Source organism: Lampetra planeri, chromosome 45 (assembly GCF_965212315.1).
Source record: "Lampetra planeri chromosome 45, kcLamPlan1.2.h2, whole genome shotgun sequence".
Classification (NCBI taxonomy): Eukaryota; Metazoa; Chordata; class Hyperoartia; order Petromyzontiformes; family Petromyzontidae; genus Lampetra; species Lampetra planeri.
Window position 1 is genome coordinate 6,205,346 of NC_136151.1, and position 26,365 is coordinate 6,231,710.

At 46.9% G+C, this 26,365-nt stretch overlaps 1 protein-coding gene across 1 annotated transcript; it reads left to right on the forward strand.

The window, feature by feature from the left end:
• The first annotated feature begins 291 nt into the window (after positions 1-291).
• On the forward strand, positions 292-26,147 carry LOC144733069 (E3 ubiquitin-protein ligase TRIM11-like). Its single transcript, XM_078614807.1, has 6 exons — positions 292-1,097; positions 1,354-1,449; positions 7,415-7,648; positions 8,307-8,329; positions 14,657-14,760; positions 24,595-26,147. Exons 1-6 carry the CDS (start codon positions 534-536, stop codon positions 25,140-25,142), a joined length of 1,569 nt encoding a protein of 522 aa, XP_078470933.1. The 5' UTR covers positions 292-533; the 3' UTR covers positions 25,143-26,147.
• Positions 26,148-26,365: the final 218 nt, after the last annotated feature.

The window sequence follows — 26,365 nt, forward strand, 5'->3', positions numbered from 1 at the left end:
TTCTGATATACGTCAGTACAAAGATGCCAAATTAACATCTGTGATAATAACAAATCGCGTTACCGGTGTCTGCTTTGATCCACATTGCTCACCGTAGCTGTTGGGCTGTTTGGAATGGAGCACTCACTCAGCGGGTGGGGGGGGGGATAGCAACAATTTTGCATTAACTTTTACTTTAAAACATAAAAAAGCAAGATACAGCATTATAAATCACTGTAATTGTTATTATACAATGATTAACAAATTTGAATTTGGATCGAAGGAATATGGTAAAGTTTTCGTCGTAAATTTGTGAAATAATAGAATAGAATCACCCCTGTGGTTGGTAATGGTTTCTCTCTCCGTGAGTCATCGCGGACATATTACTTCCGTGTTCGTTTTCGCTGGGTGAGCTGCTCACACAGCGTCTCCTGAACAGAACACACCTCGTCAATGTTAATCAACATCTCACGATATTATAAACACAAAGTATTTTTGTTGAAATATATTCTTTGAGGCACAGTGAGGAACTATTCTGGGTGCATCCTCGGGTCATGGCGAGCACAGCTCCCGCTGAGAACGTGGACCGAGAGTTGACCTGCTCCATCTGCCTGGACACGTTTGTCTGCCCCTGCACGCTGAGCTGCGGCCACTCGTTCTGCCTCCAGTGCGTGGAGGACGCCTGGAAGGAGACAGACTCCTACTGCTGCCCGCAGTGCTGCAAGACCTTCCCTCGACGACCCGAGCTAACCAGGAACGTGACGATCGCCAACCTCATAGAGCAGCTGCGAGTGACTGAGACCATGGCTGCTGTTGCTGCTGATGGTGTTGTTTTCTGTGACCACTGCCCAGAAGGCAAGACGCCTGCAGTGAAGACTTGCCTCAAGTGTGAGACGTCCTTCTGCACGGAGCACCTCGCGCCTCACCTGGAGAGAGCGAAGTTGAAGGACCACGTCCTGATTTCACCAGATGAAGAACGCAAGTGCAAGAGGCACAAACAGGAGCTCAAGTTCTACTGCAAGCAAGACTTCAGCCCCGTGTGCAAGGACTGCACCATCGCAGGTGACCACATTGGTCATAAGTTAATCACACTGGAGGATGAGCATCAGATACGGAAGGTGAGTCCGGTGTGGGTTGAGTGGGAGCCCATCAGGCGCGAACAATACCATTATCTGAGCCCATAAGAGTGCAACAACGTTTCATTAAATCAAGACCATCAGTATGGGATGATTCTCTCTACACGCTCTTTTTTCTTTCAAGCTGACTTCCTTGGACTTTTTTCTGGTGGGGGGGAGTTATAAAACCATCACTGTGGAGGGCTCCATGTGGAGTAGAGCTGAGAGGGAGCTCCTCTGGTGGCTTCATCTCTTGCAGAGTGGAGTCGGAGAGGAGACGCAAGTTGTGGAAGAGATGAAGAGGGAGACGGAGGCGTCCGTTGGATGGATGGAGGCCACTCGCAAGGACGTGCAGGTACCACGTGTGGACTCTGTGACCCCGTGACCTCCACCCTACATGGAGTCTGTGACCTTCGCTGTGAGGATAACTCCGCAGTTTCAATTGAACTCTGTTAGTCTTGTTTCAATGTGTATTAACTGTGCAGGATATTGCATTATTATGCCTATGGGTGCTTTAAATGTAAATTTTTAAAAATGCAAAGTTTATGTACCAAAGAAAGTTCATATCTCGCGAAACTGCAAAGCATATCGGAGGATAACTCGAGTTACTAGCTATGGGTGAGATCAAATAACACAGTATGGAGCAACGACTATATTGAATTATGAACTATAAATTAAACGAGTGAAGATGACGATGAAATACGACAGGACATCAGCTGTTAAATGCTTAGAATAAACACAAGAGATGGGACTTCAGGGAATGTAGGAAAACAGTTTTGCTCTCATAAAACGCACCCAACTCGAAAGCAAACACAACATATAGTCAATGATTACTTAAAACTTTTAAATAGAATTTGCACGAATCGTGATGCATTCTTTTGGTGGCATACATTTTATTTGTAAGATAATTAAGTAATTGCGTACATTAAAATAATACTGTCTTCAAAATATATTGCTATGACCCTGTGTGTGTTGTCGCATGCATATGTATCCATTGTAACACAAATCCTGCTGTAAAACAGGACATCAATTCAGCTGGTGATATTCATAATTTACACAATAACCACGTTGTGGAGAACATAAGTACAGGGGGTTCCCGATATACGTCGCCTCGATATATGTTGTTTTGCTCTCACGTCACTGACTGTGAGGCACCTAACGTTAAATGTCTCTGTACACAATTCGTTGTACTGTACAACTAGTATTTTGCACTGGTGCCGCTGTTTTTTCAGTCCCATTGTTTTCTCTTCACGTTGTGCGTAGTGGGTCCTCTTTGTAATCGGCGTGGACTTTCTCTCAAAAAAATTGTTGCAACCCTTCAACAATCAGAAGCAAATCTTGACTTAGAGCTTTCATGACTGCAGGAATTAATATATTTTGGGTCTTTTGGTAAAGTCACATAGATGGGTTCAAAGAAAATAAACTTTAAGTCAGGATTTAACCGCCTCTACGGGGAGGGTTTCCACACAACTATAAGATATTTTAACAAACTTCGAGACAAGAAGTCTCATCTGATCGAGTCGTCACATTTCTGAAGAAATGCCGCGACACTAAGGTAATACCGAGCTCCTTTACATTGACATCTGCTGCTGTCACATCTCCTAATGCTAAACGGATCTTGTTCAGGGCAGGCTGGCCTTGATCTCAGAGAGAATAAGATTACTCTGATTTGAACTAGATCTTTTGGACAAGACTCTCTTGAATCTTGATTTGAAGCTTTCGTGACTGCAGGAATCCATACTCTTTGGTTCTTTTGGTAAAGTCATGTAGATAAAAAAGACGTTTTGATCGCGACGCAAGCGGTCGTCCTCAGGCGAAAATCACACTTAACGTTGACAGAAAAAATTTCTACATCTGATTGCGAACATCTAGATAACATGACAGCATCTTCAGCCGCTTCAATGTACGCTAAATGCAAAGATAACTTTATTTCCAAGCTCAACCTCCTTTCCAAGAAGAAGCTAGATCCACACGTTAAAAAGTTAAACGTTGACAAGATTGTTCTCAGAGTAATAGTCTAATTTCCGACAGCCTAAAATCGGTTCTGGCTAATGGGTTGAATTTCGCAGTCACCCATAAACACATCCCAGTGAATGATATTATTTCCCAGGTTGATGTAGCGCTTCAGGGTTTGAGATACATTACTGCAAACGTGGCAAGATCGGCAATCGCTGCAATCCTCAAAAACGCTAAGACACCTATCAGCAACATCAGTAAGGATGAGCGTTTTGAGCTTTCTCAATTAAAAAGAGGGATGACATCGCCATCTTCTCAGCCGACAAAACAAAGATACTACATCGAAACTAACGTGCAAATCTCCTGGAGATAGTGAGATGTCCTTAATTAACAATACCAAGTGAGCTGAGTTAAGTACGGCTGAGGTGGTCTTACCAGTGAATGGCTGTAAGGTCTCTGACAGAAATCAGGCAAGTTTTAATTTGTATTATTTAATTGTTCTATCTACGTGACTTTACCGAAAGACCCAAAGAATATAACATTAGTCTGTTTAGTCATTCATTAGTGGCTGATATGTAAGCAGCATCACCATAGTCAAACAGTGGTACAATGATCGCTTTACAATTTTCAGGTATAATCTAATGTTTAATCAGGTGTAATCTAATGTTTAAATATATAAATAAATGTTTTAAGGATTTTCGTTATGATGTGATCAAGATGGGTTTGAAATATAATTTGAAATCAATATTGTAAACCTAAGTATTTGAAGCAATTCATCTGTTCAGTATTATTGTTTCTGATATCTGTATTAAGAGAATGAAACTAGAATTTATTTTGAAGAAAAGACCATGATCTTTGATATTTAGGATTCAGGAGTTATTTTCGTAATGCCAATTGATGTTGAATTAAATGGAAATCGTGTTGGAAATTCTGTGACTTCGTTTGGAGATTTATTCCATACTAACATGACAGTCTTCTTGGTTCTTTTGGTAAAGTCACGTAGAAGGGAAATAATAAAATAATAAAAATAAAACATAAAATAATTCTCATGACGTTTCGGCCACAACGCAAGCAGCCATCCTGAGGTGAAGAACAGGTCTGTCGGAAAGACAGCGTCCTCAGGTGAAGAACAGGTCTGACTTTACCGAAAAAGCCTAAGAATAAGGAAAAACTTAGAAAAAACTTTCAGTGATATTCGGAGTCTGTAAGCGCAGAAATCAACACTTAGCGACACAGAGCCTTTGCCTCAACAAAACTCGACACTTGCCTGGTTACGGCTGCCCCCGGAGTGTGCGTTGCAAGACTGACTTGTATTATTTTGGGTGCTGTTTTTTATCGAATTTCTAGCTCGTGTGGTTAATTACCTAGGACATATTATAGCCCAATGTTCTCCCATATTTGCACGCATGGTGCGTCCATTGGGTCAGCCTGAGTTCATGCCTGGTTCTGGCTCTGCAGACATCCTGGCACCTGATCGATCCCGACCGAGGTTATCCCACAATTTATGTGGGCACAGACCCACTTAATTGCCCCAAGGTGTGGTGTGTGTCTGTAACCTTATTTATTGTGAAACGGCCTTCCTTCCTCTTTTGGTCTGCTCATCTTAAAATGGATTCCTGCTGCAGCATGCAATGACAGCCACCGTGAAGACAAAGGTTGGGCGGGCTCTGGTTATACCCCTGGAATACATATTATTTTGGTCGTGGAGAATTTACACAATTCGCATTATGTATATTTTCTGAATAATCCTTTGGTTCAATTTTTCAATACAAACTTTCATAATTCATTATCAAGTTTATATGCTTAACCCAGATCTCATGACACGTATGTATTGACTAGCTTGTTTGCCCATACTCCGACAGAAGCTGTAATATTTATGAAAAAATTGGGCAGAGTATAATTGTATCTTGTGTACATTTATTGTCAGTGAATCTTGCACAAAAGTATGTCACGAAACACTTCACTGCATTTCACTAGCACTGTATTAATGGCAGTGATTCTTGCACAAAACTGTCATAAAACACCTCACTTTGTCACTGTAGCACTGTATATAATGAACCTTAAATTTGTTCAAATTCACTGCTCTGATACTTAATTATCTTCTGTTTTCGGTCGCTAGGGTTGAAATAAAGTGGAATTCGATACAATATCTGGAAAATCACCGAGAAATGTCTATTTTACCATAATGTAGAAGCATAAATTAGACTTACCGTTCGTTTCAAGTGCAGAAGAAATAAATAAAGACACCAAATCCACTTTGTTGCTGTGTAGAATTATTTATTAGATTCACTTTCAATATCGAAACGTCAAACTTAAAGCGAATATATGCGACAAAATTTTTTTTCAGCTCGACTATCTTCAGCGTGAGTGTAAAAATGCATCCGCTCATGAATACTAATGACCGGGGGGGGAGATGGGTGCGGCATGTGGAGTGACGTCACGTGCGTTACACACACATCCTTGGCTCATTATAGTAGTAATAGGTGGAGTTTAATAACACATGCAACTAGTCGTATTAAAAAAAACCCTGACTGTGCTGTATTATAATGTAACAATACATCCGATCACGAAAGTTAACGTTTAATATCATGATGTTTAAGAATATTCATATGCAGTGGTTGGCATTTGAACGTTTTAACTTTCCAGGCACCAGGGTTTGTTAATTCAGAGAGTGAAACGGCAAGGGACATTCTTGTATCTTTGCCCTGTATTTACCCTCGGGTGGAAACGAGTTTACGGTGTTTTGCCAAGGGTCCTTCCTTGCATAAATGTATTTCTCAAAAATGTCCGTGGGTCACTCCTTGCCCATGCAAGAGTTGTTCCTCTATAGCCTGTCGTGAACGTGTTCCTCCTTTGCTACATGAGTGAGGTCAATTCCTGGGAAGTAAATATGCTCCGGCTTCAAGGCCCTCCTTAGCTTTGGTTATTCTCATCATGTCCATCTGATCAATATCTCTTGTTTCTGTTTACCCGCTTCTCATTCTAGTGCTGGTTTGGCTTCGTCATCTGGTTTTCCCGACTGTCGGCATGCAGGCGAACCATATATATATATCTCCAAGGAGCCATGCCATTAAAATAGACAATATTACACTGAATAAATTTTTTTGGAAAAGGCATATATACAACAATGGTGAACAGCAAAGGCTTTTGACAATTCGAGGAATAGTGCAAAGCAGTAGTGGCCTTTATGCAGGTTACTGAATAGAAAATGTAATACATACGCTATTGCGGTGGCGGTGCAGTAATTGTCTTTAAAACCAGACAGTTTCCTGTGAAGCAGAGTGTGAGTTTTTAAGTCGCAGTCTATTTGTGATTTAAGTATTTTTTCGAATATTTTATTAACTGCTCAAAGAATAGAGTTTGGTCTACACTTATTAGGGTCTTCTTTGGAGCCATTTTTATATACTGGACGAGTTAAGAGCGGATTTCCACTCTCGCGGAAATGTACCATTGGTAAATGAGAAGCTTAAAATGTGTTAGAGGTTTATAAATGAGATCTGCCACCACCGCAATTACAAATGCAGGCAACTCCTCTTCTCCCGTGGATGATGTCTTAATTGATGCTAGCTTATCCAATACATCCAGTTCAGATATGGGACTAAACGAGAAATATGGACGATGGCTTTCACGACGAAATTTTAGGATGTCCGAAGAGGAAGAAGTGAGTTACGTGAACAGTGGTGTATTAGGATACATTTTACTCTGATGTGTTTTGTCAAAGATATAGTTCCTGCTGATCCAAAATGAGATTTTAATCCATCGACAATGTCTTGTTTTGTGAACAGTTATTTGCAATCCAATGAGTTTATTTGCAAGAATATTTAGCTTTCCTATAGTTTGGTGGTGGTAAGAACATTTTGCGTTTATTGCTTGGTGAGTATAGCTATATGCTTATTGTTTTAGAGTTAATCTAATTAGAAAGGGTTTTTTTATGATTTTTCTTTATTCCAGACAATTTCTCTAGTTTTCATTAATTTTGAAATATAAGGATCAAACCAATGTTGTTTTCAAATCAAGTTGGTATGATCATTAATAAAAATTATGATGATCACTGCTAATGGAGAACGTTATTTTATCTCATATTTATAGAGTATGTTATCTCAAGGTGCTTTATATATTTTAAAACGCGGTAATAAAAATAAAGTTCGAGGACACGGGCATGTACGGGCCAAGAAATCCGTGACCGTAACAGAGAGCACATAGGGGTCACAAAAGGGCAGGGGAGGGATGAGAAGGATTGGAGGAGCGAGGGGAGTGGAAGGGAATGGGTGAGCTTTCAGAGACGAATGAAGGGAGGTTAAGGAGGGAGACTGCTTAATGTACAGGGGAATTGGGGAATCATGAGAATCCGCGTGTCTCGACAGGGATCTATGACTAGGGTGAAGGAACGAATCAAAGCCGAGTTCACCCGTCTGAGAACGGCACTCGATGAGGACGAGAGGACGGCTTTACATCGCGCGGAACTGAAGGAGAAGGAGCTGCTGTCCCAGATCGACAAGAACATCGCTCATTACAAGCACGAGATCAGCAAGCTGCAGGACGCTGCCGCGCGCCTGCACACTCTGATGGATGAGAGGGACTCGCTCACGTTCCTGAAGGTAGACCACTCGAAAAGCCAAGGCGAGTGCCCCAGTTTGACAGAGCCCTCCGCAGTAGAGGCTTCTGGCCCTAGGGTTTAGATGCTCGGAACTTGAGAACACAGCATCAATAACAATAATAATTTCACTTAACCACGATAGTGGCTGCATTTGAAATCCCAGTATCTTCTCATTTAATTATGTTTCTTATCGTATTTCCTGCAGATAATTTCACATATTACCATAAAGATAACATTCAGATGAAGTTCAATTCTAAATACCTGATGTTATACTATTTAATCGACGATTTTACAAACAGTTTCTTTGTTTCTATCAGGTATTCGATATCCACTCTCAAGCACCTTTAATGTACGGACATGAATTGCCTCTGCAGAAATAGACATTGAATATAATTTTTAGAGGATGTCTCATGCCACGGGAAATGAGCACTGCCAAAGGCTGAAGGGAACTCCAACCCTGGCTGAAGGGTTGAGATGCTCAGGTCTTGAGAAGAGTGCTTCACTTATTAACCAAGGATACAGATTGGGCCTTCACGGGGTCATTAGCCAAGACGTGGGATTCAGATTCCGGTCAATGCGATTCGCAGAGGGAACTCGAGCGATGCCTTGGGAACGAATGAAGGCAGCATCACAGTGACGTATCTCTCTGTATCCCACAGGGGCACCTGGAGGAGACACGCAGGTACAGATCCTCAACCATCACAGAGCAGCACCACGAGGCGGTGCAGTGTGGGAGCCTTGAGCTGTGTGTTTGCTTGTACAGTGATTTTAATCACCGTTGTGATTGCAGTTTACTTGGATAGTGATTTGAATCCCTATTGCATAAATTAAAGATAACGTCAGGTGGTTTTAATGTAACCGTACGTTTGAATAACTGTCAACGATACTATTCTAGCTCATTTCTTTAGAACTGTTTTGTTTAGTTTGTCATTCCCCTCACCTTCGATTAGTATGGTTGGCTACGTTCGATGCGTAAGATGCTAAATATACACACATACATATTTGTGTGATGATGCTCTTTGTGATAATATGGACCATTTGCTCTGTGTGCTAGTGCTGTCTGTGATTATCTGTATGTGGAACATCGGCTGTTTATATTGAGCCAGTGTTACAAACTGGATGCGTGTGACCATGCTAATGTTGTGTAGAGTACTGCATATTGCACAAGGGCTATGTATGGAGCATGAACTGTGTGTTACATATTCTCAGGTTTTTTCGGTAAAGTCACGTAGGTAAAACATTAAAAGTAATGAAAGTAAAATAAAACAAAACAAAAATAAAAATAAAATAAAATTCACGACGTTTCGGAGGCAACACAAGTCTCCGTCATCAGGTGGGACCGTCACAGCCAGATTAGCTGCATCAAGTGAAGCAATGATTCAAGATGTAATCCCTTATAAGCAAGTTGAAGGGGGGGAGGAGAGGGGGGGGGGGAGTTCATTAGAATGTGGTAGCCAATGAATGGAACGTATCGGGAGGGAGGGGGGTGGGAGGGGGAGGGAGCCAACAAAACATTTGGCGACGGCTTGGACGCGGCTGCTGCGCACGCCCAACACAATGGGCAGAGAGGGGGGAGGGGAGGTCTGATACACATGATAGAACAAAGGAACGAAAATGCCCATGTTTATACCAATGCAGGCTGAAAAATGAAGAGAGTACTGTTAAAAATAACTGGGGATGTTAACACTCAGTGAAGTAAATTAAAATAGTGCCTGTCAGATAAGATGGTCCAAAAAGTGTAATTAAGTCTTTTTTGCGTGGTTAATAACATCTTTCCAGTGATTACTGAGTTTGTACCCATCATCACGGTTGAAATTATGTCTGTGTTTGTATATTTGTATGGCTTCGTGTACAAACCTTTGATGGTAGCCAGGAGGCTTGCAGAGAACCTTGGTCTCGGAAAAGACAATTTCATGAGAGCCCGCCGAGTTGTAGCAATGATCGGCAACGGCCGAAGAATCAGTTCTGCCGTGTTTCAGATCTGACTTGTGCTCGCGGACACGATCAGCAACATGACGTTTTGTTTCTCCAATGTAGCAATCACCACAAATGCAACTCAATTTGTAGACTCCAGGATACTGTAAGTCAGGAACGACATCCTTCACAGATGGAATCAGATCACGGATTTTATGCACTGTGCTGAATCGGACTTGGATCTTATGTTTGTTTAGAATTTTGGAGATCTTTTTGGTCACGCCTGTTATGTATGGTAACGTGATAGTTTTGGTCGGAGTTTCATGTGGTTGTTTCTGTGTGGTGGGAGAGACAGCTTGGCGGATAGTACGATCAGAGTATCCGTTCATCCTGAGGGCCCGATGTACATGTCTTAATTCATCAGTCAGGTGGTGTTGGTCAGAAATGCCATGGGCTCTGTGGTATAGCGTTTTGATGAGAGAATTCTTTTGAGATGGGTGGTGGTGGGAATCCGGTTTCAGGTAGGAATCTGTGTGGGTGGCTTTCCTGTAGACAGAATGTCCCAAGGATCCGTCAAGCCTCCTCTTAAACAGAATATCCAAGAATGGTAGTTTACCGTCTTTCTCCACTTCCATGGTGAATCTGATAGATGGGTGTCTAGAATTGATGTGGTCCAAGAAGTGGTTCAATGCTGGGAGGCCATGTGGCCAGATGACGAAAGTATCATCCACATATCTCTTCCACAGGGAAGGACGCAGGGTGGATGTCTGGATGGCGTCTGATTCAAACTTTTCCATGAAAATGTTGGCTATAACTGGTGACAAGGGGGAGCCCATAGGGGTACCCTCATTCTGTTTGTAGAAGGTGCCATTCCAGGTAAAATAGGTGTTGGTGAGGCAATGCCTAACCAGCGCAGGTACATCAGAATTCAATCCCTGTTGGACTAAGTCCTCAATTATTGTTAGGGTGTCCGGTACTGGGACTTTGGTAAACAAAGATACTACATCAAAGCTGACGAGAATGTCATCAGGAGATAGTACCATGTCCTTAACCATAGAGACTAATTGGGTTGAGTTGAGTACTGCCGAAGAGGTCTTGCCTGTGAAGGGGAGCAGAGTATCTGATAGAAAACGGGCTAGTTTGTACGTCGGAGAGTTTATCGTCGACACGATGGGTCGTAGCGGGGTGCCTTCTTTATGGATTTTAGGAAGACCATAGAGTCTGGGAGGTCTTGCCGCCGATGGTTTTAGAGAGGGACGTTTGCTTGGTTCGATTAGGGAAGTCGAACTCATGATGATACTGTTGGTTTTTGTCGTTAGGCTTTTAGTGGGATCGTTTTTAATTTTGGAGTAACTCCCATCATTAAGAAGGTCCAGGATTTTGTTGTTGTATGAATCTTTATCCATGATGACCGTGGCATTGCCCTTGTCTGCCGAGAGGATGACTATATCATCTCTCTTTTTTAAATTCGCGAGTTCAGAGCGTTCGTTTTTGCTGATGTTACTAGTGGGTTTCTTAGCATTCTTGAGAATAGTAGCTATTTCAGCTCTTGCTACATCAGCATGGATGTGTCCTATGCCTCTGAGGGCTACATCAATCTGAGAAATCAAATCATATCCGCTTTGATGTAGTATCTTTGTTTACCAAAGTCCCAGTACCGGACACCCTAACAATAATTGAGGACTTAGTCCAACAGGGATTGAATTCTGATGTACCTGCGCTGGTTAGGCATTGCCTCACCAACACCTATTTTACCTGGAATGGCACCTTCTACAAACAGAATGAGGGTACCCCTATGGGCTCCCCCTTGTCACCAGTTATAGCCAACATTTTCATGGAAAAGTTTGAATCAGACGCCATCCAGACATCCACCCTGCGTCCTTCCCTGTGGAAGAGATATGTGGATGATACTTTCGTCATCTGGCCACATGGCCTCCCAGCATTGAACCACTTCTTGGACCACATCAATTCTAGACACCCATCTATCAGATTCACCATGGAAGTGGAGAAAGACGGTAAACTACCATTCTTGGATATTCTGTTTAAGAGGAGGCTTGACGGATCCTTGGGACATTCTGTCTACAGGAAAGCCACCCACACAGATTCCTACCTGAAACCGGATTCCCACCACCACCCATCTCAAAAGAATTCTCTCATCAAAACGCTATACCACAGAGCCCATGGCATTTCTGACCAACACCACCTGACTGATGAATTAAGACATGTACATCGGGCCCTCAGGATGAACGGATACTCTGATCGTACTATCCGCCAAGCTGTCTCTCCCACCACACAGAAACAACCACATGAAACTCCGACCAAAACTATCACGTTACCATACATAGCAGGCGTGACCAAAAAGATCTCCAAAATTCTAAACAAACATAAGATCCAAGTCCGATTCAGCACAGTGCATAAAATCCGTGATCTGATTCCATCTGTGAAGGATGTCGTTCCTGACTTACAGTATCCTGGAGTCTACAAATTGAGTTGCATTTGTGGTGATTGCTACATTGGAGAAACAAAACGTCATGTTGCTGATCGTGTCCGCGAGCACAAGTCAGATCTGAAACACGGCAGAACTGATTCTTCGGCCGTTGCCGATCATTGCTACAACTCGGCGGGCTCTCATGAAATTGTCTTTTCCGAGACCAAGGTTCTCTGCAAGCCTCCTGGCTACCATCAAAGGTTTGTACACGAAGCCATACAAATATACAAACACAGACATAATTTCAACCGTGATGATGGGTACAAACTCAGTAATCACTGGAAAGATGTTATTAATTCTAGATTTGAAGCTTTCGTGACTGCAATGATTCATATTCTCAGGTTTTTTCGGTAAAGTCACGTAGGTAAAACATTAAAAGTAATGAAAGTAAAATAAAATAAAACAAAACAAAAATAAAAAATAAAATTCACGACGTTTCGGAGGCAACACAAGTCTCCGTCATCAGGTGGGACCGTCACAGCCAGATTAGCTGCATCAAGTGAAGCAATGATTCAAGATGTAATCCCTTATAAGCAAGTTGAAGGGGGGGAGGAGAGGGGGGGGGGGTCATCAGAATGTGGTAGCCAATGAATGGAACGTATCGGGAGGGAGGGGGGTGGGAGGGGGAGGGAGCCAACAAAACATTTGGCGACGGCTTGGGCGCGGCTGCTGTGCACGCCAACACAATGGGCAGAGAGGGGGGAGGGGAGGTCTGATACACATGATAGAACAAAGGAACGAAGATGCCCATGTTTATACCAATGCAGGCTGAAAAATGAACCGAGAGAGTACTGTTAAAAATAACTGGGGATGTTAACACTCGGTGAAGTAAATTAAAATAGTGCCTGTGGACCATCTTATCTGACAGGCACTATTTTAATTTACTTCACCGAGTGTTAACATCCCCAGTTATTTTTAACAGTACTCTCTTCATTTTTCAGCCTGCATTGGTATAAACATGGGCATCTTCGTTCCTTTGTTCTATCATGTGTATCAGACCTCCCCTCCCCCCTCTCTGCCCATTGTGTTGGCGTGCACAGCAGCCGCGCCCAAGCCGTCGCCAAATGTTTTGTTGGCTCCCTCCCCCTCCCACCCCCCTCCCTCCCGATACGTTCCATTCATTGGCTACCACATTCTGATGACCCCCCCCCCCTCTCCTCCCCCCCTTCAACTTGCTTATAAGGGATTACATCTTGAATCATTGCTTCACTTGATGCAGCTAATCTGGCTGTGACGGTCCCACCTGATGACGGAGACTTGTGTTGCCTCCGAAACGTCGTGAATTTTATTTTTTATTTTTGTTTTGTTTTATTTTATTTTACTTTCATTACTTTTAAGATGTTATTAACCACGCAAAAAAGACTTAATTACACTTTTTGGACCATCTTATCTGACAGGCACTATTTTAATTTACTTCACCGAGTGTTAACATCCCCAGTTATTTTTAACAGTACTCTCTTCATTTTTCAGCCTGCATTGGTATAAACATGGGCATTTTCGTTCCTTTGTTCTATCATGTGTATCAGACCTCCCCTCCCCCCTCTCTGCCCATTGTGTTGGGCGTGCGCAGCAGCCGCGTCCAAGCCGTCGCCAAATGTTTTGTTGGCTCCCTCCCCCTCCCACCCCCCTCCCTCCCGATACGTTCCATTCATTGGCTACCACATTCTAATGAACTCCCCCCCCCCCTCTCCTGCCCCCCTTCAACTTGCTTATAAGGGATTACATCTTGAATCATTGCTTCACTTGATGCAGCTAATCTGGCTGTGACGGTCCCACCTGATGACGGAGACTTGTGTTGCCTCCGAAACGTCGTGAATTTTATTTTATTTTTATTTTTGTTTTGTTTTATTTTACTTTCATTACTTTTAATGTTTTACCTACGTGACTTTACCGAAAAAACCTGAGAATATGAATCATTGCAGTCACGAAAGCTTCAAATCTAGAATTGTGTGTTACATAGGTTCCATTTAATGGTGCTGCATTTTAAACGTTGTCTGCATGTGTAGATGCTCTGCGTGTGAGTGGTGATGCTGCGTGTGAGTGGTGATGCTGCATGTGTGCGGTGAAGCTTTGTGTTTGTGCGGTGATTGTGTGTGATGCTGCGTGTGTGGTGATGCTGTGTGTGTGCGGTGAACCTTTGTGTGTGTGTGTGGTGAAGCTTTGTGTGTGTGGTGATGCTGTGTATGTGGTGGTGTGGTGAAGCTTTGCGTTTGTGTGTGTGGTGATGCTGGGTGATGCTGATTTAACACGTAGGCTTTCGCGGCCAGTATTGTTCATAATAAAGGTTTTTCGGTGAGATCGCGTTATTTATAAATGTGTCGCAACCCTCCACCACCCGACACGGCCAATCAGTAAAAAATGTGTCACGTTGACAAAAGACAAATTTGATTTTAGCCCACCGGTGTGTTAAAGAGTGGATCCACAACATTTACAATTTGAGTGAAGCCATCCACCTGCTTCCAGTCTTAAATCGTGCAGGATGACGTCATCATTGTTGAACCCCATCGGGTGGTCGAGGGTTGCGACACAGTTATAAATAACTCGATCTAACACAAAAAACCTTTATTATGAGTGATGCTGATTGTTTTTTGCTAATCGTTGTCACAGGGGAAAGGTTCCTAAGAAGTCTCCGCCCCCGGCTCCTACTCCACTGGACACCTCCACGATCCGCTCCCTTGAGAGAGTCATGCGCAGACTGCTCCCTCTCGTCTGTGAGTTCATCACTCCTGCCCCAGTGTGGAGGGGAGACCTGGGATATTGAAACAACTGATTCCAGATACTCGGGTTCTCGGTTCAATCCCCAGTTCTAACTCCTACCCAATGTACTCATGTGCTGTGAGTCTAGCCTTAGCTTAGTCTCCAATTGTTGTACAACAAACACAACTCTCCATTTCTAATAGCACTTAGTTCACTCTCACCCAGAAGCGAGGGCATCAATGTCCGTGTCTAATCATGATGCATATGATGCAGTGTTAATGCCTGAGACTCACAGAAGCAGAATAAGTCTCGTTTCGGAATTTCAGGATTCATTATTCCTACACGAGGCTGTTACATTCAGGCTCAAGCAACTTTTATAAGTCGTAGGGTTCAGGTGATAATTTGTATCACTCTGCACACCATAAGATACGTTACAGTTACACTCTCTGGTTCTTTCGGTAAAGTCACGTAAGTAGAAATAAAATAAATCACGACGTTGCGTCCGTCATCAGGCGAAAAATGGTGAGAAAGCTGTTGCAAGCAAGGGGTTATATAAGTTTTAGAAGGATTAGCAAGTCAAAGTTAAAGATAATAGAATGTTAAAGTTAATCAGAGATTAGCAAATTAATGTCGTGTCTATGTATGACAAAATTAGCCATGTCAGCAGCTGCCTGTCGATGTGTAACAAAAACAGCCTTGTTGGTGGCAGCATGTCTATGTTTCAAAGTTAATGAGAAAAGCATGTTACATTTAATGAGATATTCGCAAATTAATGTCAGTCTATGTGTAACCAAAGAGTGGATTCCTGCAGTCACAAAAGCTTCAAATCAAAGTAGCATATTATCTAGATGTTAATGTATAGCACACACCAGTGACGTGCGGTGAGGTCAATGGCTGGGGAGGCACTGGCTAGTGTCAGAGCCACATTCACACACTGAGGGGGGCGTGGCCTCACTGAGGGGGGCGTGTTAGACACGTCCCCCTCAGTGAGGCAGATGTGATAGCTGCCTCCCCTGATGCTTTTTCATTGCAGTTTCATGACGAGTCCAGCGAGCCTAAATATTTTTATACACATGTAGTGCTGTACTTTACGCGGACAACTTCTTGCTTTTCTGTCTCGATTTATTTCCACTAACACAGCATATTTCAGTATCGTTCTCCGGCGCATTCTCCGCTTGCTCGCCGCGCTCCACCGGCTTCGCTCGCTCCACTCTCTCGTCTCTCTCCGACTCTCCTCTCCGCTCTTCTGCCACAGTCCAGCCGCTCTCTCGCGGCTTCTCCGTCTCACTCAAGCCGCTACCCTTATACTTCCGTTACTCCACTGCTACCCTGTACTTCTGCTACTCCTCTGCTACCCTGTACTTCTTCCGTTACTCCACTGCTACCCTTATACTTCTTCCGTTACTCCACTGCTACCCTTATACTTCTTCCGTTACTCCACTGCTACCCTGTACTTCTTCCGTTACTCCACTGCTACCCTGTACTCTTTCCGTTACTCCACTGCTACCCTATACTTCTTCTGCTACTCCACTGCTACTCTATACTTCTTGTCTTCAGCTCCATCCGTCCGCATCCACCCCAAGGCTCGACTCCACTCCCACTCTCCTCAACTCTCAAACTCCCCTGTATTTACACCATTGGAACCTCCTTTGCCATTAGCAAAATATGATAATTGGTTTTTTACCCTTGTATCTGGCAAAAAAACTGACACCTTTTTTAGAAGGAGTCATGTTTGCATTGACCACATTACCTGCAGTCGGAATGCAAACAAAAAACACAACTCTGATAATGTATGCACTGTCCTTGAAATTGATTGGTCCACACCCGAGACAGCTTTTCTTCGAGCCTAGTCTCACAACAACCACCAGCCAATCACAGCCTTGTGTCCTTAATTGCCCTCGGGCCGTCTCCGACTCACTCTTTGGCCCCCAGCAACAGCTGCGTCCGAAATGTCCCCACTGTACCCCATGCGCACGTGTGTGTAATTTCCTCCATTGGCGCGTGGTAAACGACTACACACATACTGAAATAAGTTACCTGGCGTATGGAAGGCGAGGACATGAAATGAAGGGGTCTACAAACATTACATTGGTGACGTACTGAGATAGTAACAGGTACGTGTTTATTGCCCACGCTCCATCCAGTTACTGAGGGGTTGCACAATCAGAGGGGAGGCTGAGCTCATCGCTGCCTCACCAATCGTACAGAAATGACATTTATGATACGGATCAGTAGAAAAATCGTAATATTTATTTTGTTTGATTCTTTTTTTTCATAACAGCTATTTTCACTGGAGTATGACAGGTGAGGCTCTGCCTCCCCTGACCGCATGTCCCTGGCACACACGATTGTAAATCGCTCTTACAGTGCTCTATTAATACTACACATGTGTAGGGGTGTTACAGAGAGAGCCCGTTATGCATGGCAGCCTATGGTAAACAAACACAGTAGGCGGGGCTACATGAGTGCACGAGCAGGTGCCCTCTGCGACGTCCGCGCCAGACACCCTGGGGGGTCGATTCGGTCGTTATGATCCCCCGGGGCCCCATCCCTCAGGGAGGGGTTGGGTATAAAAGGGGAATGTATCCAAGGGCTCGGGAGTGATGTTTAGCTAAAGAAGAGAAGACGGAAGACGTCTTAGATAGAGCCCTGGACTCCCCCTGGTACGCCGTCCTTATCAGGACCGCGCAGGCTCGAGCCAGTGGCGTGGTACCAGGGCCAGAGCCAGTGCTGGTCTGGACTCTGGGTACCGGGCCCGACTGACCAGTGTCGGGCCAAGCTAGCCTCCCCTAGCCCATTAGTGGAGGGTCCAGAGGCAGGCTAGGGTGAGCTAAAGAGGTGTGTCCTCAGATAGACGGGTGAGGGGGCCGATACCCCCTCAAATGTGTATGTCACAACGCTGGTGTTAAATAAACAAGTGTGCCTCCAACTCCGGTGTGAACGAGTCATAAGCGTTACTACATCTGGCGTCAGAAGTGAAACAAAGTACGAACATGGATACACGCCGGACGACTCGTGTCGGGGTACCAGAGGCAGAAGACACCACTGCAGTCGGAGGGCCCGAGACGGCTGAAGATGCCATCGATCAGCCGGGGCTGGGCGCATCCACGCCACAGCAGCTGGAGGAAGGGGAGCCGTCGATGGAGGGGCTGAGCTGCTGTACGCCGCAGCCGCCATGCTCGACACCATCACGCAGCTGGGGGCTGCGGGACCGCCACCGGGCAACGGCAGCCGACGACCACAGCGCCTTCCCGCCATTTCCACGGAGCAACATTTTGAAACTCCCGCCATCGCCGCAGCTGCTGTTGAGGACGTGGCCGCTCTAAGCATCGCGTCCAACGGCGGGAGTCGGCCGTTGTGGGTCACATCGATGGGGTCGAGGTGCGCATCCTGGTCGATACAGGAGCATCGGTGACCATTATTTCGGAGTTGATTTATAACATTCTCCCTGCCCAAAGCCGTCCCTTGATGCCTGTTAACATGCCATTCTTTGCTGCTAACGGGGGTTCACTTGGCATCATCGGACAAATTTGTGCCCAAATTTGTGTCGGGGATATTAAATTATCTGGGCCGATTTTTGTTTCCTCCTCGCTGGCGGTTCCGTGCCTGCTGGGGACGGACTTCCTGGCCAAAATGCCGATTAGGATATTAATCGACCAGGGATGCATTGAGCTCCCATCGGGCCGACGCATGGCGTTTCTGCCATCCCCCGCTACGAGCCGGACGGCGTTCGCGACGGTGCCGGCATTCGTAGATAGAACGGTGCGCGTTCCTCCGGGGGCGCAAATGTTGATTCCTTTGAAACTTCGGCGGCCCTTCGCTAAGGGCATTGGGGCTCAAGGGGTTCTGTTGGGGCCGTCTAGGGCCGGGGTCAGTGGACCTAATTTACTCCCGGCCCAGACCATAGTGAGAGGGGAAGGAGAACCCTTCATCGCGGTCCTCAATGTGGGCTCGCAGACGGTGGTGGTCCCACAGGGGACCGTGCTTGCTCACGCAACGCCGGTGCCCTGTGAGGAACCCGTCGCGAGTCATGTCGGCGCTGTCCCTGCACCGCGTCCACATTCGGACAGCGATGAAGGGTGGCTCGAGGCGCTTTGTGCGGGATCGACGGACCTGTCAAATTTAGAGCGTCAACGTCTTAAGACACTACTGAGGGAATTTTCCGACGTTTTCAGTCGGGATAAATACGATTTGGGCTGCACTCATCTGCTGCGTCACCATATTGATACGGGTGACAGCGCGCCAATACGCCAGAATCCTTTTCGGTTGAGTCCCGCCGAAAAGGACCATGTCAAATCGGCTGTTGATGACATGCTAGCCGCCGACATCATTTCTCCCTCCAACAGCCCTTGGGGAGCGCCGATCGTTCTGGTTAAGAAGCAGGACGGTTCGTTGCGGTTTTGCGTTGACTTTCGGCGCCTTAATAAAATTACGGTTGCCGACGCATACCCGCTCCCACGGATGGACGAATCGCTTGACGCCTTGGCGGGAGCGCGATTCTTCTCCACATTGGACTTACTTTCGGGATTCTGGCAGCTTCCTCTGGACGATGATTCAAAGCCTAAAACTGCTTTCCGTACTCCGCACGGCCTGTTTCCAGCGGTTGATGGAATTGGTTCTGGCTGGATTGCAATGGGAATCGTGCCTGATTTATTTGGATGACGTCATTGTCTTTGGCAAAACTTTTGATGAACATCTCCAGAGGTTGCGGGCGGTTTTCCTAAAGATGCGGGCTGCTAATTTGAAATTTAAGCCCCAAAAATGCCATTTGTTACGCGAGTCGGTGCGTTATTTGGGGCACATCGTGGGGCGCTCAGGTATTTCTACCGATCCCGCCAAAACGCAGTGTGTAAGCTCCTGGCCGACTCCCACCTCAGTGGGAGAGGTTAGGAGTTTTATTGGGTTTGCGTCGTATTATAGACGCTTCGTCGCTAATTTTGCGACTATAGCAAAACCCCTACACGCTTTAACATCAAAAGGGGTTCGGTTCTGCTGGGGTCAGGAGGAGGAAGCTGCTTTTTGCTCCCTTCGGGATGCTTTGGTAAACGCTCCTCCCCTGATTTACCCTGATTTTTCAAAACCATTCTTGCTCGACACCGATGCGAGCAACACGGGTATTGGGGGCGTGCTCTCCCAGGTGGTTGATGGCGTGGAACGTGTGGTTGCGTACGGCAGTCGGGTGTTGTCTCCAGCGGAGCAACGATATTGTGTCACCCGTAGGGAACTGTTGGCAATTGTTCATTTCATCCAACAGTATCGCCCATATCTGTACGGTCAGCATTTCACCGTCCGCACAGATCATGCGGCACTGCAGTACGCCCTGAGGGTTCAACAGCCATCGGGACAATTGTCCCGATGGTTGGAGGTCCTCCAGGATTACGATTTCCAAACCACATACCGTAAGGGCGTTCGCCACACCAACGCGGACGCTCTGTCGCGCTTGCCAACCACCTCCGAGTGTGCATGCCTCCTGGGGTCTGGACGTTGCAGACCTCCAGGGGACACATCGGTTCCTGTCTTGGCGGCCGCCAACGACGACGATACAGCAGTTGCTAATTCGATCGAACAACAGGGCAAAGATTCCCTGTTGGGGTTGCCCGTCATTGAATGGGGGCGCCTCCAGATGGAGGATGTCTCCCTCCTCGGGTGGCGACGTCGCGTTGGGGGTGCGGCGGGGGGAAAAGAGGTGGTTCCGACGCATGGGAAATGTGCCAAGGCCTGCTGATGCATTGGGACGGGAAGTCGCGTCGACATCGGCTGGTGGTCCCTACTGGGTTGCGGGGCAGGGTGGTATGGGCCGCTCATGAGCGCCTCCTACACCTGGGGACCCAAAAGACTCTCGCCTTGTTGCAACTTGATTTTTATTGGCCTGGCATGACGAGGGATGTTGGGGATTTGTTGGGATCATGCCCTCAATGTGCACAACGCAAACCGCCGGCACGGGAGTCTAACCCGCCCTTGCAATCGATCAAAGTGTCCAGGATAAACGAGCTGGTCGCTCTGGACATTTTGCGACCATTCCCCGCCACCCCCAGGGGGAATAGATATTTGTTGACTGGTGTCGAGTATTTTACACGCTGGCCTATGGCCTGGCCTCTGGCCAACCAGTCGGCAGCAGCCATCGTGGAGGCCTTTGTTCAGGGTTATGTCCTGGACAAAGGTGCTCCGGAGAGGCTGCTGACCGACCAGGGCAGAAATTTTTCCGGTAAACTACTCAGACAAGTCTGTGATCTCCTGGGCACAAAGAAAATTCGGACCTCCCCATATCACCCACAAACTGACGGGATGGTCGAACGGTTGCATCGCACCATCACGTCCATGTTATCACAACAAGTTTCGGACTCGCAAACGGATTGGGACCTACAAATTCAGGGGGTCTTGGCGGCATACCGGATGGCACCCCATGCAGCTACGGGGTTTTCTCCCTTTTACCTCATGTACGGCCGAGAACCACACCCGCCTGTTCGTGCCCAGTTGCAGATCCCCGTGCCGCAGGGAAAAACGAATCTGGCTGACCACGTTAAATTTAATCTGGACAAATTGACCGAGGCGCGGGATGCTGCAATGCAAAACTCTGACCTCCGTCAGAAGGCGAATGAGCGCCTCAGATTGCGTCGAGCGCACATGCTGCAGTGGAAGCCGGGGGACAAGGCATGGCTGCACTGCCCCCAGGTGCCACTGGCAACCTCCTCTAAACTGGTGCGGCCGTGGCGGGGCCCTGTGGAAGTGGTGAAGGTGTTACGACCGCAGTGCGTGCGCATCAAATGGGGGAAGCGGCAATGGTTCGTGCACCCCTCTAGGTTAAAACCCTTCGCTGCGGTACGCAATCCCACTTCACACGCGCGTGGCCAAACATGTGGGGGGTCGGCCGACTCGCTGGGTCCGTCTCCGTCGCTCTCACCAAATGCCTTGCCGGCTGTGCCACCTTCAGGTGCATCAGGAGTGACGGGCTCACGCCCGATCACCCCTCCTGCGGATACCGAGGGTCACGCGGAGTCGGATGAATGCTCACCCCAAGACGGACAATTGCCACCTGATGGTCCGCCACGCGCGGTTACCCCGTGTGAGGGGCCCGCTGCAAGGACGCGCGCTAAAATGCGCAAACTGTTGTGAGGCCGGAAAATGTGTACATAGCTGTCGTGTTCATTGGGTGTTGTGTGGGTGGTGTGTTCCCCGCTCCTCGGATGTACATATGTTGCTTTCACCGTGTGTTGTGTGTGCGTGGTGGGTTCCCTGCTGATTGTATATAGGCTGTTTTTTTTTACGGAATTCGTATTTATTCGGGGGGGGTGCGACGGGTTGTTTTCTCATCTTGCTGTTGCGTTCTTGTTCTGGTTCCTGTTATTGTTCAAAAATAGTGAGGCACACGCGCGGTCAGGGGGTGAAGGCACCTTTATTGTCAAATTTTTGTATGTTGGCAGCCGGGACGGCTGCATGCTATGCGGGGGGGAGTGATGTAGGGGTGTTACAGAGAGAGCCCGTTATGCATGGCAGCCTATGGTAAACAAACACAGTAGGCGGGGCTACATGAGTGCACGAGCAGGTGCCCTCTGCGACGTCCGCGCCAGACACCCTGGGGGGTCGATTCGGTCGTTATGATCCCCCGGGGCCCCACCCCTCAGGGAGGGGTTGGGTATAAAAGGGGAATGTATCCAAGGGCTCGGGAGTGATGTTTAGCTAAAGAAGAGAAGACGGAAGACGTCTTAGATAGAGCCCTGGACTCCCCCTGGTACGCCGTCCTTATCAGGACCGCGCAGGCTCGAGCCAGTGGCGTGGTACCAGGGCCAGAGCCAGTGCTGGTCTGGACTCTGGGTACCGGGCCAGACTGACCAGTGTCGGGCCAAGCTAGCCTCCCCTAGCCCATTAGTGGAGGGTCCAGAGGCAGGCTAGGGTGAGCTAAAGAGGTGTGTCCTCAGATAGACGGGTGAGGGGGCCGATACCCCCTCAAATGTGTATGTCACAACGCTGGTGTTAAATAAACAAGTGTGCCTCCAACTCCGGTGTGAACGAGTCATAAGCGTTACTACACATGTATGTATAACTTGTTTCCCACCGCACTAAGCCAACCGTGCTAATCGGAGGTGTAGGTGTATAATTATTGAGCGAGGATGTAATTGCCAATGTAACCATTGTAGCAGATTAATCTGTTAGTAGAGGAGGTTTCTCGGTCATGGATGTCATCATCAGACTAGAGCCAGACTACATCACTGTTGTGATGCAAACGGTTCATTGTTAATGCATGAGGTGCATAGCCAGACTAACTCAGCACTAGCATTCATCAATATGCTTGAGGCTGCTCTATCCCTTCTCAGGAACCTCAAGCATTATTGGGATGCGGTGTTAATACCCGAAGCTCACAGAGCCACACTGGGCTATCACTGTGGCTGACCATGTGTATCACTGTAGATACATACAGATACATTACTATTGCCCATGTTTTGAAATACCTCTACATTAACATGAGCTCTATTAACACTACACGTGTTTTATTATTGAATGAGGATGTTGTTGCTATTCTGTGTGTGAGAGTTTTACACAGATACACCATGGCTGAGATTTTGAGGATTCATTATTAGTACTTGAGGCTGCGATATCCAGACTCAAACACAGCTAGGATTCATAGGCTTCAGTGGTAATGCCTAAAGCTCTCAAAATTGAAGGCACCTTTAGGATTCTGTGTTAATATTCAAATGTTTATCAGACAGCCAGCCTAGCGCTTGACCTTGGTTGACCGTGTAAATCACTATATAGACAAAAAGGGAAATCACTATAAAACATGTATCAATATTCTTACACGTTAAAATATAGCTCTTCACACAAATGAGTGTAAATCACTATTACATTAGCACTATTAACACTACAGGTGTGTATAATTGAGGATGCTATTGCTGTTCTGCGTGTGAGTCGGACACACACACGCTATGGCTAAAATATGTGCGAGAGCAAAAACAGTGCATATCATTACCATTATCAGAGTTGTTTCTTTTTGTTTGCATTTGACTGCTTGTGTTGCGGTTCTTGCAAACATGATGCCTTGTATAAAGGTGTCAGTTTTGTACCAGTTTAAAGGGTAAAAACCTACTACTAATACTATGTTTAGGTTTCATTATTAGTACTTGAGGCTGCAAGATCCAGACACCTTGAATATTCATAGGGTTCAGTCTTATAGCCTGAAGCCCTCAGAATCAAAGGAAACTTTCGGTTTTATTAGACAGCCAGACCAAGGCACAAGCCGAGTTGCCCGTGTAAATCACTACACAGGCAACAACAAGTTACAAAAGAACATGTACATAATCGATACGTTGATATAGACAGATCCCTTCTATTGCCTTAACAAACTGTTGGGGCAAGTGCTGTGAGCGAGCTCCTATGAAGGCCGGCACGGCACACGAGGTGGCCAGCACCACGCCCGACCCGCCTTTGTCTTCCCAGTGGCGAAATTGTGCAGCCCTAGCGCACAGAGCACCTCGCAAAGCCCCGCAGGGGCTCGGCCTGCGGGGCCACATGGCAGGGCAGCAGATGGCGGGGCAGACAAACGCACCGCTGTACTGTACTTCTGTGCTCTCGCCAGCTGCGCCGGATGCCTTCGCCAACGCGCGGTGACCGGCGTGGTGAAGTATGGTCAAATGTCCCCCGCAACCCACACGGTGTAGGGAGGCACTCATCCAGCAGTGGATTGACAAAGTGCGCGTTACATGTCATCACACCGATAGCTACGCATTACAACGTTGTATAACAAAGCTCATTATGAAATGCTCTATTGCAGTGTACGTGCGTGTTAGTGCACTAGTGCTATTGTTATAGTGGTGCTGTTGTTACCACTGCTACTGTGATTATCGTGACTGCAGACGGACGCTCACCGACTCTGGACCCAAACTCGGCCCAGAACAACCTCCAGATTTCCTCGGACCTCAGGACGGTGAAGCTGACCGCTGTCTCCAAGGGGCGCCCCGATCACCCGCACCGATTTGATGTCTGGCCACAAGCCCTGTGCTCCGAGAGCTTCTCGTCGGGTGAGCACTACTGGGAGGTGGACATGGGGGGTGCGGCGGGGGGCTGTCAGGTTGGAGTCGCGTACGGGACGATCGCACGGAAAGGGCGTGGTAAAGAGTGCGAGCTGGGACAGAAGGACTCATCCTGGGTTTTATATAAATATAACAACAGCTGGGTAGTGATTCATGGTGGTGTATCGACCTCCGTGCCGGTGAGGGATCCTCCCCGGAGAGTCGGGTGTCACCTGCACTGGGAGGCGGGGCTGCTGTCGTTTTACCGCGCCGACTCCATGGAGCTGCTGCACTCCGTCCACCACTCGTTTAGTCAACCGCTCTACCCCGCACTGCGTGTGTGGGGTAAAGGTGACTCAGTGAGGATTCTGGATCTGAGTCGTGCGTCCTGAGAGCACGGAGTGTGAGCAGTGCAGAGAAACGAGCACAACGCACAGACTCACGTACACAAAAACAAAGATCCCCTGTGTAGCCTTATCTGTTATTTGCTACGAACAGGCCTTTCCCCAACAGCCTGTTAAGACTACACAGACACACACACACAGATAGACAAACACACTCACACACATACAAACACACAGACACAAACAGATAGACACATGTACACACACACATACACTCACAAATACACTCACAAACAGATACATACACACACAGATACAAAGACAAATATCCCCCATATAGCCTTAACAGACTGTACGGGCAAGTGCTGTTAGTGAGCACCTATAAAGGCCGGCACTTCACACGAGGGTGTGGGTGGCCACCATCACGCCTGACCGCCTTTGTTTCCCAAGTGGCGAAATTTACACATTGTACCAGGTACTTATTTGAGGCTGAGACGACCTAGGGGAGGCCCATGACCGGTTTACAAACAACATTGATAGCGATTATATGAATCGGCCTTGGTTCTCCCCTAGGTCAACTCAGTCTCAAATTACTACCTGGTGCGATGAGTAAACATTACCCCTGGGGATACAAAGGTGGGTCTCTCCCAGGCTGGCCTTCATAGGTGAAACTCACTAACAGCACTTAACTCAACAGTATTTTAAACCTATACGGGGGATCTTTGTCTTCGGGTAAGTGGGTTGATATGTATGCCTTTGTGTGTCTTTGTTACTGTGTTTGTGTCTTTGTTACTGTGTTTGTGTCTTTGTTACTGTGTCTGTGCGTATCTTTGTCTTTGTGTGTCTTTGATATTGTGTTTGTGTTTTTGTTTCTGTGTCTGCGTGTCTTTGTGTATTTCTGGGTGTGGTGCTGCCTACCCACTCCCTCGTGTGTCACAGTGCCAGTCTTCATAGTTGCTACTCGCTACTAACAGCACTTGCCCAACAGTATTTTAAGGCTACATGGGGTATCTTTGTCTGTAGTGTATAGAGAGCCATGTGCGCAGTGTGGGGTGGAGCGGTGGTGCAGTGGTTAGTGCACTGGTGGGGGAGGGCGGGGGGAGCCAAGGTTCTCTCTGACGTCACCGTCCCTCGCACCGCGCGCCACGTGGCGCTCAACGCCGAGAGGGCGGAGCTCCACTGCGGGCGTGCTCGGAACACGCGTCACGTGACGCTACGGGGTGACGCGCGCCGTCCCCCTCGCGGTCACTCGCTCGTTGGGCGATAAACCC